Source organism: Anabas testudineus, chromosome 3, assembly GCF_900324465.2.
Source record: "Anabas testudineus chromosome 3, fAnaTes1.2, whole genome shotgun sequence".
Classification (NCBI taxonomy): Eukaryota; Metazoa; Chordata; class Actinopteri; order Anabantiformes; family Anabantidae; genus Anabas; species Anabas testudineus.
Window position 1 is genome coordinate 22,991,893 of NC_046612.1, and position 18,610 is coordinate 23,010,502.

The following is an 18,610-nucleotide window of genomic DNA, read 5'->3' on the forward strand; positions in this document are numbered from 1 at the left end:
GTAAGGATAAAAGATATTCATTATTAACTCTTCTGAATGATCTGCATTACATTTTGGCCTTAAAATGTGATCTGATCTTTATCTTTTGTTCAGCAGTGGACTGGTGGATATCTAAACTCTTACTTACTTCGTAATCCTTTTCTGCTTTATGCAGATCAACCAGTCTTGATCATGATTCTTGAGTGGTCTGTTCGGTAAGGCATTGTTTCCAATCCTAGATACATCTTGTTTGTACAGTAGCAAACTCTACAGAAAAATGTTTTGGTGTTCACATAGTATTTCTAACCTACACTGTAAATTGTGATCAGCAATTTTTAAACTAAGGCAAAGCAGGTATTTCCATAGGGATCACTTACTTTTTCTTGCCACTGTATTTAATTGCTTACTGTAGCTAACAAATGTGAGAGAGGAATCTGGAAGTTCCCAAGGCCCAAGGTTGTTTCCGGCTATCCCTGTGCCCTTCAAATTAAGTAAAGGTAAATGACTAAAACTGACAAACTCATTAGGTTATTTGGCTCTGAATAGATCACAGTCTTTAGAACTGCCCTGCATGTAATTATACTACTCAACTCTGAGCAAACACCACATCAACACATCACAGACTTTAGACAAATGTCATTGGCGAAGGACACTGATGATCAATAAATCATAGGGATCATATTATTCACCAATTCTTTGATTTTAATGCTGTTTAGGGTCAGGCTATACACACCACTGTCACTGACACTGTAAATCAATAATGCAGAAGGATTAGATCTAGTCTCATTTGGGATTATGTGGAGTGAGAACGTAGGACATAAGGCAAAGACTTTAGCAGGCCACAAAACCACACCAGCTTGCTGCACACTCCTAAATCTCTGCTACAAGATAAGTGTATAAGATTCTTTGCAATTTATTTTTTAATATAAAATTAAAGACCTGTTTTCACTTCACAGCAGTTTTCTCTTTTTATGCCTGTGTGGTTACCAGGTCAGGAGAGAAAGCTAATGAAAAAAATGCACTTCCCAGAAGAGAATGCATTTCTCTGGTCTATAGCACAGACCGTGAATTTTTCTCATCATTAGTGTTGATCTAGCAGCTGCTATTAAAATACATTCTGAGTAAGACTGATGTGAAATGTATCCAACACCGTGGAGAAAGAAAAAGATGTCAATGCATGAAAGCAGCAAAGGGAACAAACAAAGTCACACAGCTGGAATACTGATACCCTGTAAGTGAGGAGCTGATTGTCAGGATATTCACTAGGCAACAAATGACACAAAGGGTTTACTGTGAGCTTCAACTGACACATTTGAGCAACTGGTGTGCCAAACAATATTTGTTTAAGAAATGAAAAATACACAATTTTAGTGACATGTTTTAATGTCATGAAGTTAAATTACAGTTACAAGCTACAATAATCTGAGGAATTAGCACCTTACAGCTTTTTTGTCAGATCACATTCTCATACACTAATCATGCCCCAATCAAAACCAAGACGGATGTCCTTTTAGTAGGTAGAGAGTAGGTCCTTTACACTGAAAACTCTTGAATTCATAGTATGTGTGGTAATGGAACAATTTGTTTAATCAGCAAGAGTGGACACATACACATGGTGCATTAAGAATTTCATGACATGCATTCATTGGTGCGTAAAAAGCAAGACAGACACAAACTGTGTGAATGCAGAAGTCCTTCACAACTCAATGGACATGCTGTTGCTCCAGGAAGTGGATGAGTCTATGTCAGAGTGGGTATTTGTGTGTGTGTGTGTATGTGTGTGTATGTGTAGGCAAGGATGTCACTACACTTTTGAGAGAGAGGACACTCAGATCCAGAGTTTGTTTAGTGAAGCTGTTCTGTTCTCCATACTTCAATCTTTTGTTGACATGTAACAACTACATAACAACTCATCCATGGCAAAAACAACAGCCCTGGAATAGCTCTCACACATCCTGTGGGGAACAGAATTTTTTTCTTACCAATTCAGGAGTCTCTGTCTCCCTCACGTACACACATACAGCATACAGACTCTGTGGGACTGAGCTACCCTATTTTCTAGTGTAATATTAAGACTGATGGAGGCTCCTTTGCAGGGCCTAATCAAGTGGAGGATGAACTGGTCTGTGTGTGTCTCCATCATTGTGACAACAAGCCAGCCAGTGAGTAGTAATGTACAATGTGTGTGTGTGTGTGTGTGTGTGTGTGTGTGTGTGTGTGTGTTTCTCTGGTTCTATCCAGTGAGGTTTAAGCGTGTTACTCTCCATGTGCAGAATGGTCTTTGTGTGACTGTTGGAGAAAAATAGATAGCACATTCATGTCTATAAAAGAAATTGTGAATCTGGAAAACACAATGTTGTCACAAAACAGTCAAGTAGAAACAGGTTTATGGGGAAGATGCCTGGGAAGCACATGAGGGAGTGAGGCTTTACTTTAATTTCTTACTTATACCTGAAACAGTCATGTTCATTATTACGATGAGACTTACTTTAATGTAGACTTGAGCTCAATTTGAAGCCAGAAATAATGTCATTGTTTTGCTATGCAGTTGCATTCTGAATAAAGAATTCAGGGTTTATAGTTCCTTTAATTCTTTAATATAGCAAACGTTTTGCTCTTCTATTAGACATTCCTTTCTGAATAATATGTACTCTACATTGGAGCAGTCAGAGTTCAGTAACAGCTTGAAATCAGCTGCCATAAATCAGATTTAACAATGCTTGCTGATGGCTTTGGACAAAAATGCATCACTGTAATATACACTCGTCGCCACTATTTGGGATAAGAGCAGCCTGTGAGTTTAAACACCCTCTCATTGGATGGACTTTGGATGTTTTTGCTTCTATTATTTTATACATTGTAGATTGACACATGACTATGCAGACATACTTAGTTATTTAGTAAGTAAATCATTATCAAACAAAGCATGTTTCATAATTTAGATTCTTTGCTTTTTGCCTTGATGACAGCTGTAGTGTCAACTATTATAACGCAAATTACGACAAGAACCACACAACTAAGTACAGAAACTTGATGGTCCATCATTACGTTAACATAAGAAGGTCACTAGATACAGAAAAGTTCCAAGTTTCCTCAGATACAAAAATCATCCAACACTATGATAAATTAATGGCATCTCAGACTAGAGACCACATGAATGATTCCAAAAGTTTAAGAAACAGACAAATCCCAACATCAGCTGTCCAAGATTTTGTGAATCAGACCTTTATAGACATTTCATAGTTGTTATAATCTTTGCAAATCTCTGCAATGAAACCACTATTCAGGGAGACCAATGAGAAGAACTGGATCAAGAAACACAATACACAATACCAATGACATTGCAGAGGATCAGAATTTCGATTAAATTCTGATCTTATTGCCTACCAGGTTTGAAATGATTTTACTGACATTTGAGGTGCTGTTTGGGGCTGAGGTGGTGATATCAAATATTAATGAGTTTCTAACTCATTTTAAGCATTCAATCACACACACGCGCAGTAATTTCATCAGATTTTCTAATGATATCAGGCAAAAGCTTAAAGTGTTGCAGAAAATAAGATTTGTGTGATCCTCAGACAGACATAGACAACTAACTGAATTGAGTTTTTGAACTGTAAAAAAAAAAAAAATCAGTAATTACCACAGCACTATCAAACAAGGAAAATCTAAAAGACTAATTTAAAATATTACCTACAGACACATTTTGCTTTATGTGAATATATACAAAGAATAAGAGAAAAACTACACTGATAATCCACAACATTATAATCACTGAAAGCTGGAGTTAATAACATTGACTAATTCATTACAATGGCACCTGTCAAAAGGTGAGATATACATTAGGCAGCAAGTGAAAATATTATTTTCGTTGCTGCAAGTTACTACACTGGCAGCACAAAAAATGGGCATGTGTAGGGCTCTGAGCAACTCTGATGGGCTAAACTGTAAGGGCTAGATGACTGTGCATATTCAAAATACCAATGTTGTAGGGTGTTTCCAGTATGCAGTTGTCAATACAGCACCTACCAAAAACAGTACAAGGCAGGACAAACAGTGAACCGGAGACAGGATCACAGGTGCTCAAAGCTTATTGATGTGCATGGGGAGGGAAGAGTAGCCTGTTTTATCTCACAGAAGAGCTACTGTTGCGCAAATTATTTAAAAACATAATGCTGGCTATGATCAGTAGTTCAGTTGTTAGATTACATAGTATAGTTTGCTGAGTATGGGTCTGCAGAGCGGTCAGTGTGTCCATGCTTACTAATGCCAACCCCCTACAGTGGGCATGTGAGAATCAGAATCGGAACATGGAAATGGGCTCAGTAGGTAGCGCAATTGCCTAAACGGAAGGGTTGGTGGTTTAACTCTGGGTTCCCAATTCTTAGCCACGAGTCTCCCTGGACCAGACACTGAAACCAGAACCCTTGTACTTGCCCCGATCACAATGAAATATTTATAATTATATAACTTATCTGATTTGTTATGTTCATGTACATGGGATATGCATCACACCGTCTTAAGTGTGACACATTGGTTTCCTTTATCTAGCTGGACCCTCACCTGTAAACGCATCTTCATTGGCAGTCTATAAAAAGAGACTACAGGGAGCCATGGTAACCACTTGCACACGTCACAACATGCAGTCCTTAGCTGTCAGGTCAGCTGATGTCACATACACACACACATACATACATAAAGAGCGATGAGTAGACCTTGATGGGGAAACATGACACGCCGTGTCAGCGCTAGTGGGTACAAATGAATGTCAATGGAAGCCAAGCAGACACACACTGTACACGCAAACACACTGACACACAAATATAACAATCTGACAGCTGAGCGGCATTTACTCTGAGATGCTCATCACTTCTCATTGTCCTCCGGCTGCATTTGCTGACTGCATGCAGGGCTGCTTACAGACATGCATGGGCATAACAAATGCCTACACACCAACAGAGAGGCACTGGAACTGACAGTGAGCTGACATCTGGTCTTAAATAGCAATAGCAACTTCCAATATGACCATCTGCTCATGGCTCTGTAAACCATGTTACAAGGCAGATCTACAAAGTATGGCTATACTGTATGGTATGGATGCACTGCATATGAGCGTGGGCATGCATATTTACAATGCATATAACTGAACTGTAAATAAAGGCCTATAATAGCATTAAACACTTGGGTCTTAATACAAATGCAATCAAAGCAACATTTAATGAAGAACTGGCAATTAACAAAATGTCTCCTGGTTTTCTTACCTAACTTAAAACAAAAAATGTTATTTAACCAGATTAGACATATATAAAGAGCTATTGTCTTGTCTGGTCAAAGTCTACGTAAGACAAGTCACGACACTGTTGTGGAGATGCAAGTCCCACAGGGAGCTTTCCCTGCTCATTGTTCACTTTTGACATCATTATATTGTTGTTACAGTGAACGCTCACTGTCCCTAACAGCTGGCAGCGGCTTCCACTGTGTCTTGCTTTTGGAACAACACTACAAATGCAATGTGACCACCACATTAATTAGCCATATCAATTAAAATAAAGTTCAGCATCTTCACAGTGGCTCTCCTCAACTAACCTGCAAGTGTTTGGACTGTGGGGGGAAACAGTAAGTACTCAACTGGAGGGCATGCAAACTCATCCTTCTAGCTTTGAGGAAACCATACTAACTACTGTACTAGCATGCTATCTCTTCAAAAACACAGGAAAATTAAACATCAAATTTAATGTTCAGTATATAAGCAGCATGATCTATATCTAAATTATCTAATGCTGAAAAGACAGAATTCCTTATTCCTAGACTCAAAAACCAGCCTACATATGTTTATGCTGCTCAGTGGGACTTGGATTAGGTGAGCAGTCGATGGCCACATAGCAACATTAATTTGCAGGTGATTGGATTAGCTATCAGGGCCATAAATCAAATATAGTACCCAGGTATAATTCAAAATTAGGTGCTGCTTATTATTTTTTTATATTCTAAGCCACTACCCATAATTTGCTAATTGACCCAGTCTTCCAGCTACCTCAACTCTCGGGGGACATAGTAGACACTAATAAAATTGAACCTGATAAAACTTGAAACTGATTTAAGCTGGCTTCTCTCAGGCTATGTAATAGTGGCCTTACTGCCACTGCTGGAAAGACAGGCAGTATATTTTTCAACTTATTTACTCAGATAAGAATAGTGGCCGTTTTAATACCATACTGGAGTTTATTATTAAAAACCAGCCACTGATTTTCTCATTTTTTTGTCAGCATCCACAATAGCTTGTGATAAAGAGTAAAAATACTGCCTGTGGTTGACTGCTATTTGGTATTTTGGGCAAAACATAGACACATTATACATGCTCTGAAAGACACTATAATAAGACAAGAAATACAAATTACTCTCTGTAGTTAATGAAGACAAAAGATGTAATGTGTAGTATATGGAAATATATGGCTTGCTTGTAGTCACATTACACTAACTGTCAACCTAAGCTGGTGGAGGATGCTATTTTGACAAACATGGGAGCAGGCACTCCCACTCAGCCTTCTTTGTGTGCTGTAGCAGACAGAGAAAAAACAAGTATTTATACCAATCTGAATATACAGCCTTTAGTCAAATCCTCCTCCGGACGACAGAACCACACTGAAAGACTTCATGTAAATCTTCTCGTCATTAGAATGAAATGAAAAGAGGCAATAAAAGACAGCTCTGACTGACAGACTGAGCGAGGTGGAGAGAAAGCAGGATGACAGGAAACCATATGCCTGCTGAAGAAGCAAAAGAATGAAGGCAGGGTGAGGGCACGAGAAAAGGTAAGGGATAAAACAGAGGCTGGAACGGGTTAGAGGGGAAGAAATGGAAGAGAGGAGAGGAGAGAAGAGGAGAAGAGAGGAGAGGGGAGAAGTGAATGGAGAGAATCGAGTAGAAGGGAGTATGTGGGCCAGATGTTTCACAATGCAGCTAATCTGCATCCTAATAAGTGTGCAGGAAGCTAATCAACTCATACAGTTTTGCCTGTCAGTCTCTTTCTTCATCTCTTTCCACACACACACACACACACACACACACACACACACACACACACACACACACACACACACACAGAGTTATGCCTCACTATACTTGTGAGGACACTAATTGGACCCTTAGTATGTTGCTTACATTCAGAATCATTTCTCTCTTATTCAGTGGTGATAGATTTTGATACGTGGAACTTTAAACGATTTGAAAAGACACATTCTAACGGAAACTATTAAAAACGAGATAATAGACCGATCAAAATGTATCAACCAATAAATTAGGTGGAGATTATACACAGCTTACATGTTTTTTTTTTAAACTTAATTTGTGTAAATTTTATAGTACCTTTTTTATGTATGTATGATTTTAGTTGTCAGGCTGATATGACATTTCAGATTAGAATATACACATATGAACTAATGTCATCATAGCCTTTCAGTACAAGGCAAGAGAGAGAATACACACACGACGTGAAATGATTACAGTGCGCGCACCATCCATGGATTCCTAGTTTCGTCTTTGAAACAGACGCGTACCTATTCGAATACGGGTTAAGTTACTGAAAAATTCATTTTGGGCCATGCATTAGTAAACGTGTTCTACGAGGCAACTACGACATGTTCGTAGCCACTAGGATGTCTAGCAACAATAGCATGCTAACATCCTCACAATAATAGTTGTTATCTCATTTACTGTGTAAATTTAAACATGTAAGCATACATTTGCTAATCTCCCACTAAAACCGAATGTCCAAAGAGAGATGTATTCATGGACTTTTGGCAGTTTTGTACTGCGATTACAGTAAAGTCTACAAAATCAACTCCAGGGGGAAACCATGGAATGTGTTGGCAATGCATTTCAATAAAAAACCATAACAACATGGTGGTTGCTGGAGGGAAAATGACCTCATTGAGGATTACCAATGACATTCGAATACACCATTTAAGATCCATAAATGTACATAAAACATTTTGTGCAAATCAGGTCCCAAAGTGTGTAGATGTTGAGAACAGTCTAATGGTAAAAGGTCTGACCCGATGAGCTATATAAAGGTCAGATGATTATTAGAGTAATTGGAATTCAGGGAAATCCCAAAGATAGGACAACTTGAATATGTGTTTAAAATTTCAACCTTCAGATATTTTAGCTATTTTGGTCTGTCAGTCAGTTGAACTAACCAGCAGACTGACAGATGGCACTGCTATCCCTAGAGGCATACTGCTACCATGGCGAATAATAATAGGCACTCAAAGATTTGCTTATGGCTGAAATGAATCTCATTTACAACATTACAACATAATGTTACAACATAATGTTACAAATTAAAAACATTAGGCTCATCACTTATATTTAGTTGCGTCCATACAAAGTTAGCAATTACTTAGTTTTTACCCAAAAAACATCCACAGGGGTTGAAACTGAACTGCACTACACACTACCCTGCCTTGAAAAGTGTCAAAACAAAATGACATACAGGACTGATATGCTTTTTTCAGCTTACAAGGTTATACGGTAAATGTATACACACACACACACACACACACACACACAAACACACACACACACATATATATATATATATATATATATGTATGTTATTTTTTTTTTTTGGACAGAATGTAACTCTAGCTGCTAAGTCTTCCACTGCTCTGCAGCTCCATTCAAACACTTCAAGTCTACTCCTAAATAATATATGCTTCTACGGCAACAGAGGTAAGGGTCTTGATGGAATGCACTAGTGAGTGAACTACTGCATGTTGAGCAGAAAGATAAGATGTCAGACCAGTACAGGTTCAGGTCATCTCAGTGTGAAAAGCAGCCCAGCAAGAGTCCAGGCCTCTGGCAAGAAGAGAGCTGCTGTCTGTGGTCAACCTGTGATGGATTTATCCTGGGAAGTCCATGTGCATCATGGGATCTTACTTTTCACTCACAAAGTGCACACACACCAAGCCTGACACAAAGTCAATTTTTCAGTGGGTGTTGTTCAATAATGCTCAGGGGAGGGTTGAGGGATGTCATCTTGAGAAAATAGGATTCCACCTTACAAAACGAAGGAGTGGATCTAACTGTCTACAAAGACACATCACTGGTTGACATAATGTGTCAAGTCTGAATATGGAGTTCACACATTCAGTCTCACTTACCACAGTGTAACACTATCAGCTATCCTATCAAAGACTCTGAAATGAATGGTAAACAAACTATTTATCCTCAAGGGGGGGATGCAGGAGGTGCAAAGCTATTAAGCTGCATGTGAGCTCACGTTCACAAGGGAGACAAATGAAATGTCGACAGTGTAACACTCGACAGATACGATTTTATTTAGGTTGCTTGTTGTTTGCTTGCAACTCTGTAGTCAGCTAGATGTAAAAATGTGACACTGAGGATGTACTAAATATTTACAACAACCAAAAATGCAATAACTGAAGTCGAATGAAGAGAAGACGTGGGTAGCTGACAGTGTTTGCATCGATGGGAGAAAAACAGGCATCTCGATGTGGGTGTATCTGTGTATTTTTTTTTTTTTTTTTTTTGCTGCACTGAGACAAGACATGGATAACAAAAAGAACAGCAGTTTAGAGAGGCGGCACAAAAGGATTTCAAGTTGCAGCAGAAAGAAAAGGGGCATGAGTCAAGGTCATACACAGTGGCTGTCAACATAACTGAAAAAACGTCTTATAAAATAATACATATTTTTTGGCATCTAACAATTTTTTCTCTCAAACATAGTCGTTGTAACATCCCAATTTGTAACACGGGGCCTAGAGAGAATCTGAAACCAAAATGTTCCTCCTCATACCCAGCTCAACCAATTTTACTTACTTCTAAAGGAATATTGTAAAAGATGAAATGACTATTTGAAATATGGATCATTATGTTCCAGGGATAATGGATTTGGGTATTTCCTTGCCAAAATATTCTTAAATTCTTCTTATATTCTTCTTCCTGGTTATCTGTGGGTCTTTATAAACTTCAGACTAATTGTAACTTGTAGCTCCTGCCTTTCAATTAAAGGGATATAATCTCAAATATAGTTGCTTCAGAAGAATTTCATGACAGGTCAGTGCACATTTTAAACTAACGAGATTAGTAAAGTAAGCTGCTAATTGGCATGCACTGATTAAGAGACTCTTGCAAGGGCCAGTTTATCTCTTCCAAAGAAGGGACTTGCCCAAAATTCCAGTTCAAATTATAGGTATAAACATCATTATATTTAATAAAAAGCAATATAGTCCCTTCATCTTTCATTTTAAATAAAGACCAAATTACCTCTACTATTTTTGCCCATCAGTCTATACTCAATAACCCACAATAACTAAATGAAAATAGGTTCATTTATTATTTATTACAAATAATAAATTCAATAAAGTAGTCAAGTATCTCATTTAAAAATAATTACTTTAGTGTGTCACATTTTAGTACTAGTACTGTATAGTATCTGGGTAGTTAGGGGACCATGCGTTGTTGTGCTGTGGTGATGAGCTATAAATGACTCTCCTTCGTGGATCACAATGCACACTCTAAGTGGTATTTCCTAAAATAATACAAATGCAAACACTACAAATGCATAATTTCTATACTCATATCATGCAAGATAATAATAATAATTTCCAGATAATAAACCCATGCACCTCAGGTGTGAAGTGAAGTTAACATGGTGGGTACATTTGTGGTCTCTATTGAACTAGACAGACTGAGACTTAAGAAGCTACTTGGATGAATAGTGAAACATTTCATCCTAACATAAAAGAAGTCCGGTTGCCATGACTTAACTTCAAGATATTAGTCTGAGTTAGACTTGGAATGTCTTAGTTCTTAGTTTCCTGAGTATCATGTCTGCATTTTATCAGACATTTTTTATGAAGCAGTACTAGAGGCCATTTGTAGTAGAAGTCAAATCTGTGTATATAAAATACTTGCCAAAGAATATTGACTCTTATTTCTATTGTAAGTGAGTACAGGTGTGTGCTTACAAGAGCATGGTGATTAATGTGTATTCTTTGTGTATATGTGTGTGTGCGTTACTCTGAAAGCAGATGAACAAGTGTAGCCCCTCCCCTCCCAAAAGATAAAGCAACAACTGTTCACCAACTGTGCTGAAACAGAAAGGGATGAACAACACTCCTTTTCCTCCTAATGAGCAGAGCAGAGTGACAGATTAAACTGTGCAAGGCCCACCCTAGAGTGGAACTATTTTTGTTTTCCTCAAATGTCACTAGGTACTACCGCTGTACCAACATTTTGACTTTAAAAGAACAAGTCTTGGCTTTTACTCAAATACAATAAAAAAAATAAAATCTATTAAATAAAAAGTGTTGTGCCAAAAATATATGAAATTATTCATGAGAGCTGAGAACAGATACTGAAGCTACAGTTGCTTCTAGTCAGACATCATTTGTGAACACCAGGTTTAAAGTGTGACCGAAATACAGCGTACTGCACAAATGATGTGCGCTATATCTTTAGAATTAGTGAACAAAGAGTCATCTTTGATGCCTAGACAGAATGAAGGTTATTTTTCTGGCATTTTTGGATCATGGACCACTATCAGGCAGCCAAACATGGAAAATGACACATTATGTGAAGACAGAAGGAGGAGGAAGATGTGCAATCTGCCTTTGAACCCAGGATGTCATGGCTACATGTTGTGAATCAAATGAATTTTTAGCTTTACATAGGTCTCTGGTTCACACGTTCACACGAAGTCTGCAACACTGTTTAAAATGACCTTTCAGGAAAAGGAACATTTACTACTGGACTTTTGTTTGTGCTGACAGTGGTCATTTTAATTTCAGCTGAAATAGAACAAAAAGCTGAGACAAGATCCTCTTTCCACCACCAACTGAGAGGCTCCAGGCTAAAACATCAAAATGATATGACAGAAAATAGTCATGACCATCTGCTTCCTGGGTCTGGGAAAAGAGCTGCTTATGTTCAATGATTCTAATTGGTCTAGGAGGGGCTGTAGTACAAATATACACACACAAAATCAGAAAGCGCTGAAATTTCAGTTCTGTATCTACTGTGGCGAGGACTATGTTCTTCATGTGGACACTTTAAGGCATGTGGAGGGGAAGGAGGAACAGAGCATACTGGGGAAATTAGTCACTTACCCATCACTTTAACAAAGTAGGCATCAGCTTCAAAATTGTTCTTTAAAGCATGGATGATCAAGTCATTTTTGGCCTCTGCTTTGCTCAGAACCAGCATGTCTAATATACCCTGCAAAAGAAGACAGGCATATAGATAAGGGACAATGAGAGGATGGTGTGTGTGTGTCCTCTGATGTACATTTTTATCCCTCTAACAGACTGGGTGACTGATCCAGCAATATCTTATCTTCTTCCCTTTTCTCTTCTCTTCACTTCATCTCCCTCTCTTGTATTTAAAGATTCAAGGGTGAGTGAGAGACGAAACATCAAAAGTTGAATTCAATAGATGGACCACATTAGCAGTAGTAATTAATTCTGATAAGACAAGGCCATAGAGTAGATTTCATTTCAGCTACTGTACTACAGTATGTGCAGTTACTCATTGTGGATGTGAGTGGAAATACTGTATGTGAGCTGAGCCTGTGAAACACCAAAAAGACATATACTGACAACTCACTCTCATGTCTAAGGCAACAGAGAGATCAACAATGAATTCAAGAAGAAATAAAAAAAGAGTATAAAAAGAGTAATAATAACACTGTAGGCAGGGTATGAAGAATCTGCACAAGATTATGCAAAGAAGACAAATAACACTGCTGTGTGAATACATTATGTGGCAGAGATGGAGTAAAGTAGGCTTCCACACAAGCCCCTGTGCGTGCTTTTAACTGCATTACTGATTACAAACAAGCACTAAACCGAACGTGACATTGCACTGTCCTCAGTCCAATTCTGGAATATTACTTCTGAGTATGGAAAGGAAAACCATAAACTTAAATCATTTTATTGACGTCGGTGTCAAAAAGCTTTACACATAATCCACTTTTCTGCATTAGAGAAATAAAATATTCTTGTTTGCTCTGTGAGATTTATACATTTCTGCCCACCATTTGGCATGAAGCTTTTTAATATCATAGAAATTCTCACAATGTGTTATTATTTCAGCTGCATATTTAAGTTTTGGATTCAAGTATAAATTTTGATTTCTGTGCATTTATGGGACGAGTAGGTCAAGATATTGGGGGACATTTAGAGACAAATGAATTAAAAGGTGCGAAGAAGTAAAAAAAGAAAGAAAGTGACAAGGGATGCTGTACAGTGTGTATGACCAAGACAAAAATACATTAACTCAGCAAAAACTACTCACATCCTCGTAGATGTCAAAGAATGTTGCCATGACAGCATTTTGAATAGCTCCCAAATCTGACTGGTCCCAGTGGATGTGGAACATCCTTCCTACATTGTGGCAGCTGGCATTGTTACAGGGTACGTTCTCCAACAGGAAGGCCTGCTGACCACTAGGATATAAAGAGAGGAAGAGAAAATACATGTCATCATTTGCATCTTTGATGGTGACAGTGAAGCCATTGTGTCATTAGCTGGCCTCCTAACAGTTTATCATAGGATCATACTAGCTGTCTCTTCTATTCACCAAACACATTTAAACATGCTAATATTTGTATTTACGCCACGGCAAGTAATTTATTCTGACTCCTGTTATGCAAAGCACACATGAACCTAAACAAAAACATTTCTCAATTAGGTTGGATGTACAGTTTTGTTGTGATGAGGTTTGAGTTAGAGGTTTAATGTTTAGAATCACTTGGAGCAACCACCTGAAACACAGAGGACATATTTTTAAAAACAAGCAGCTCATCAAAAACCAAGGGCTTCGTGCAAAAGGCAGAAGTGAAACAGTTCTTCTCAACGTACAGTGATTAATAGTATCTAGAGACTCTGTGGGGGCTGGTTAATTACTATAACAGAGACTTGTTTATGATTACGAATTCTAATTTGGCAACATATTGAGCTTACCTGTGCATTTATCTAGTCAAAAATAAGAGGATGCGTTTAGAAGAATAATTTTGTGTGTGTGTCTAACCTGTGCTGCTCTGACTTATTTTGGTGCAGCCAATCACTGTTGACCACTGCTCGAATGGACAGAAATAAAACCACTCCTGGATTCAGTCAATTTTTTTTTTTACACTTGTGTCTATGTCTGCACTTTGTGTATTCAATTTTTGTCACCATCATTGGATTCTCTAGGGAGATTGCATCCCCTCTACCTCTGCCTGCCTTCTTTCTGTCTTTAGAGACAGCTCTCTGTACCTGTTCTTAGATCTCTTTAGGAGTGGCGGCCTGAAAGAAAAAAGGCACTGTTCTTAAAATAGATTAGTTGTAAAATCCCTCCCTCTCTCTGGATTTCATATGGCTGTTTTTTTTTATCCCCCACTCTATCCAGTTGCAAGTGTCTTAGAAGTGAAGGTGAGAGGCAGACCACAATCTAAGAGCATGATGGGACATCTGTCATCTTGGATGCTTTAAAAACTTGAAAGACTGTGTGAGGCAGTGCTGTTTGTTGTAACACAGCTTGCAGTAAATAGTCACCTGTCACTGTGACCAAATAAGTGGGATGTTAGGCATAAAAAATACTACAATGTATAGAGCGTTCCTTGATAACACATGGATTGATTGATTACTGTCATTAATATAGTGTGGTGCTGCCATCCATCCTGAAACTGTGTTGACTTTGCTTAGACAAAAGAATTGAAAGTATGATACACGGCTAGATAGACACGGCGAGACAGATCAATGGTTTTTCTACTGTTTGCGCGTCTGTTCCGTACAATATGACAGCACAAACTAATCTTATTATTGTGTGTGTCACAAAAGGAGATGGAGACAAAAACAGAACGAATCAGCATGAAAGCAGCAGACTGCGATTGAGATGCCAATAATCACAAGTCTCTCACACGTAAACACACACACACACACACACACACAGAGTACATGTTATAAAAAGCATGAGCTATGCATGCTCAGTGTACTGAATGTGGACAATGTCAGGGTAATAAATGCTGATGTTACACAACTGCTGGCCTCAACTTAGTAAACCAAGTGATCCAATTGGTACTTGAAATGTGCTTCGTAAGCCTACTCAGTGCTCTTAGCCTGGTTTTGGCAAATTTCACTGCTAAGTGAAAAAGCAGTGAAGAGACTGCAAGTTAACTGGATTTGTTCATTTTTTTGTGTACTTCATGAATTTTTCAGAAATTATCTTAAGCCTGCTTTGATTGCTGTTTATAAAAAATGACCTAAGCTATGGTAATCAGTAGCAAACATAGTTCTTCTGTTTGAAGCTCCGTGCCTGAATACTGGGTTTTCATCAAAAGCATTTTATTTAATTTCATAAGAAAGGCAGTGGGAAAGCTACACGGAGAAGGAAGATTTAAAATTCTGAAATATAAAAACAGTGTTCATTTCAATAGTCACAGTCATTATCAACAGCAACGAAAATGCATATAATGATACACAGCATGACATTGCTACCTGTTGTTCCCAAGTACATACTGTAGAACTGGTATCGGTCACAATACTTTAGCCATTCGTTGGAGTATGACAGTATTATCAATTTTATAAATTATCTTCACGCATCTCAGAAATTACCATAAAATGATCAACTGAACAATATTCAACAACAATCAAGCCACAAATGATTGTTCTGTTTATTTAGGAATGCTGATTTATTATGTGCAGCCAACTGAGGGGTAACAAATCCACTTTTTGTGGAAACATTTTAAATGCTCCCTTACATTTTGCCTGACACCAGCATTGCTATTTGAGGAGTAAGTGAAATATTTTGGCTACAGCACAGAAGGGTAGAAGTTACAGATGCTCATTTAGTGGGTAATTTCTGCATTTCGCTGGCAATAATGACAGGCATCTGTATTTAAAACACTGGAAAGTACGGAAAAGTGCATGAATTTAATTAATTCTCAAAATGGACACAATGCTTCAGGCACAAAGATTAAAATAGTGTCAGCTGAAATGTTAAATGTAGAAGAGATGCTGTTTCACGAAGTCTACAGCAGTGTGTGGTGGGAGGAGGTGAGGGGGTGGGCCATGTGCTGGATTAATGGACTGTGGCAGTGATTACTTAGTATGTCCAGTACTATGCTGGGGGTTTGGTTAAAAGACCATCAATACTGCACTCGACCCTTCCTCCTTTATCATTAGGCTTAAAGTTAACAGCGCAGCACCCACAGAATATGACCAGCTCTCACTAAGGACCTGCCACTGTAGCACTTATTGGTTACGAGCACTGATTGGCTCACCAGGAGATAATCAGGTCTCGAGCTGGATTTTGTTGCAGGAATGGTGTGTGAGGATTTGTGTGAATGTGCAGAACTATTGGAAAGTTTCTGGCTGAACTTTAGAAGGCATTTGATTGTTATTCGCCAATGTGTGTGTCCTTTCTTAGATCTCTGTACTTCAAAAGAATCCCCCTACAACACTGCAGGGGTGGTGATGATGGATATGAACTCAATGTCATGAGGTGGATCAGAGGGCACACACACAGACACAGAAAACAAAAACATTTCTACTCACGTCTGTTAGTTTTCTGTTGACCTCAGCAGATTTGATTGCAAACCATTTGACAAGTAAATAATAAAATAAATCTGAACTAAAACCAAAACTATGTCTTGTCGTTGTCAGCGTGTATGCTGTGTTGGGGCTTCGATTATTGTATGAATTTTTTTTTTTGTATTTCTGTGTGTGTGTGTGTCTTCCACTGTTCTTAGCTTTACCTGCCTTGCCTCTAATTGGCCTCCAGAGGAGCAGTAAACTAGCAGGAGACTGACCGAGTGATCACACAGACGACCCTTCTTTTCCTCAAACCCTCTGAGAGCACTGGTACCTGTCTTTAGTACTTTACCATTCAATCATCTATCATTCACAGAATCTCTCTCTCATCTCCCTCAACTGGGAGGCTGTATTCCTCCGCCTGTTTCTTGATGTCCCTCCTTTCCTTTGCTTTCCTTGTGTTCTCTCATCTACTATCCACCTCTACTTACATCCACCCATCCACACACCTTTGTTCAACATTTTTTTTGCCTATTTGCTCACTAATCAAAACACCAAGTGTGTTAAGATGTCTTTTAGCTGTGTGTTCTTTTTGCAGAGCGTGGTGTGGGCACATGTAATGAAGCTCTTTTCAGTTTTAATGATGGTAGCAGCATAGCAGCAGACACGTCTCCTCCTTGACAAAATGACCTGTCATCCCTCTCCATCCTTCCTCTGCACTTCAAAAACCTTCTATTGATGAGAATCTCTTTCAGGTTAGTCAGCCTTTAGAGATGCAGTTTATATCTAATTTAGTCACTGAGTTGTAGCAAATGACTTGATTTTAAGTAAAAAACAACCTTTGGATATACAATCTAATGTCACACTTTTAATGTATTGTTTCCTAATATTTACCTTTGTCATTACAAAATTATTACCATTTGAAAAGAAGTTTAGCATCCATCCATTGTCTTTTTTTGGTGGGAGCCAAATCAAGCTGTCACTGGGCAAGCAGCGCGATACAACCTGGACCAGTCAAACTTTAATATTCTTAGTGTACATGAAATGAACTTTCCACCATTTTTGCCTGAGGTTTGTCAAAAGTCAAATCAACAGACATGACTCAACATTTTTTTGCTACAGAACCTAAAAGGTTTAAGCTAAAAGACCCATATACTGAAGCATCTGATTAACATCTAGCATATTTGTACATGGTTATAATATCAGTCAGCCTTATAGTCCCTCTTTGAGGCTGTAGTCAGTAAAGTAATCATAGTTATTGTCATTAATGTCACTGAAATCACTGTAATCCATTCTCTAATACTTCACTTTCCCAGGTTCATTTTTCATCCTGTGGAGCTTTCATCTCCCACAGTGCTATTTCACCTCATCTTTGTGGTAAAAGGACAACACATGTGCTGTATACTGTACATGTGCTTGTACATGAAAGTCACAATATAGAGCAGGTGAAACTCGAACTTCCAGGTTGCGTTTCAGAAGTATCTCATTCAAAATCCCAACATTTTTAACATTGCAAATCACCAAAACTCCAGGCCCTTTCAACAGTATGTCATGTAAATTAGTGGGTGTGTTCAGATAAGTATTACACAGCTTTTGAAAAATGATCTAATGAACTGTGAACTGTTTATCCAACATTTAGTTTTGCAGTGGCCTTTAAAGAACACCATTTCCCATGAGCTCTACAGCAGGCATTTGCTGGCGGAAATGTCAAATGTTGACAGAAGAGATATGACCATGAGCAAGTGCATGAGTTGCAGCTTCAGTTCAAACTAAAACTACATTACAGCTAAAGAAATATAATCTAGTATGAGCATAAAAGACAGAAAGAGCTGAACACTGTAGATATTTAACAGATTACGGCTAGCACAGTTGGAATGACTAAAACCTAGATGTCACTAAACTATTGACAGGCTGACAGGGAGGGAGGGAGGGAGAGAGCGATAGAAACAGTAAGAGATGTGGTAGATGAAAGGTTAGTGAAGGGAAGGAGTGGGCAGGTCCATGTAGATGAAGTGACAGCAAGATAGTGATATGTTGTCAAGGCCCTGAGGCACTGTGCTTTCTCATCCTGCTAGCCAGAATGCTGATGAACA

General features: G+C 38.4%; 1 protein-coding gene across 1 annotated transcript in view; it reads right to left on the reverse strand.

The window, feature by feature from the left end:
- Nucleotides 1-18,610, reverse strand: part of itfg1 (integrin alpha FG-GAP repeat containing 1) — a 126,062-nt gene that overhangs the window by 29,448 nt on the left and 78,004 nt on the right. The window contains exons 11-12 of the mRNA XM_026378215.1: nucleotides 13,300-13,450; nucleotides 12,114-12,222 (exon numbers count right to left, since the gene is read on the reverse strand). Coding sequence (XP_026234000.1) covers nucleotides 12,114-12,222; nucleotides 13,300-13,450 — 260 coding nt within the window. The remainder of the gene's footprint in view (nucleotides 1-12,113; nucleotides 12,223-13,299; nucleotides 13,451-18,610) is intronic.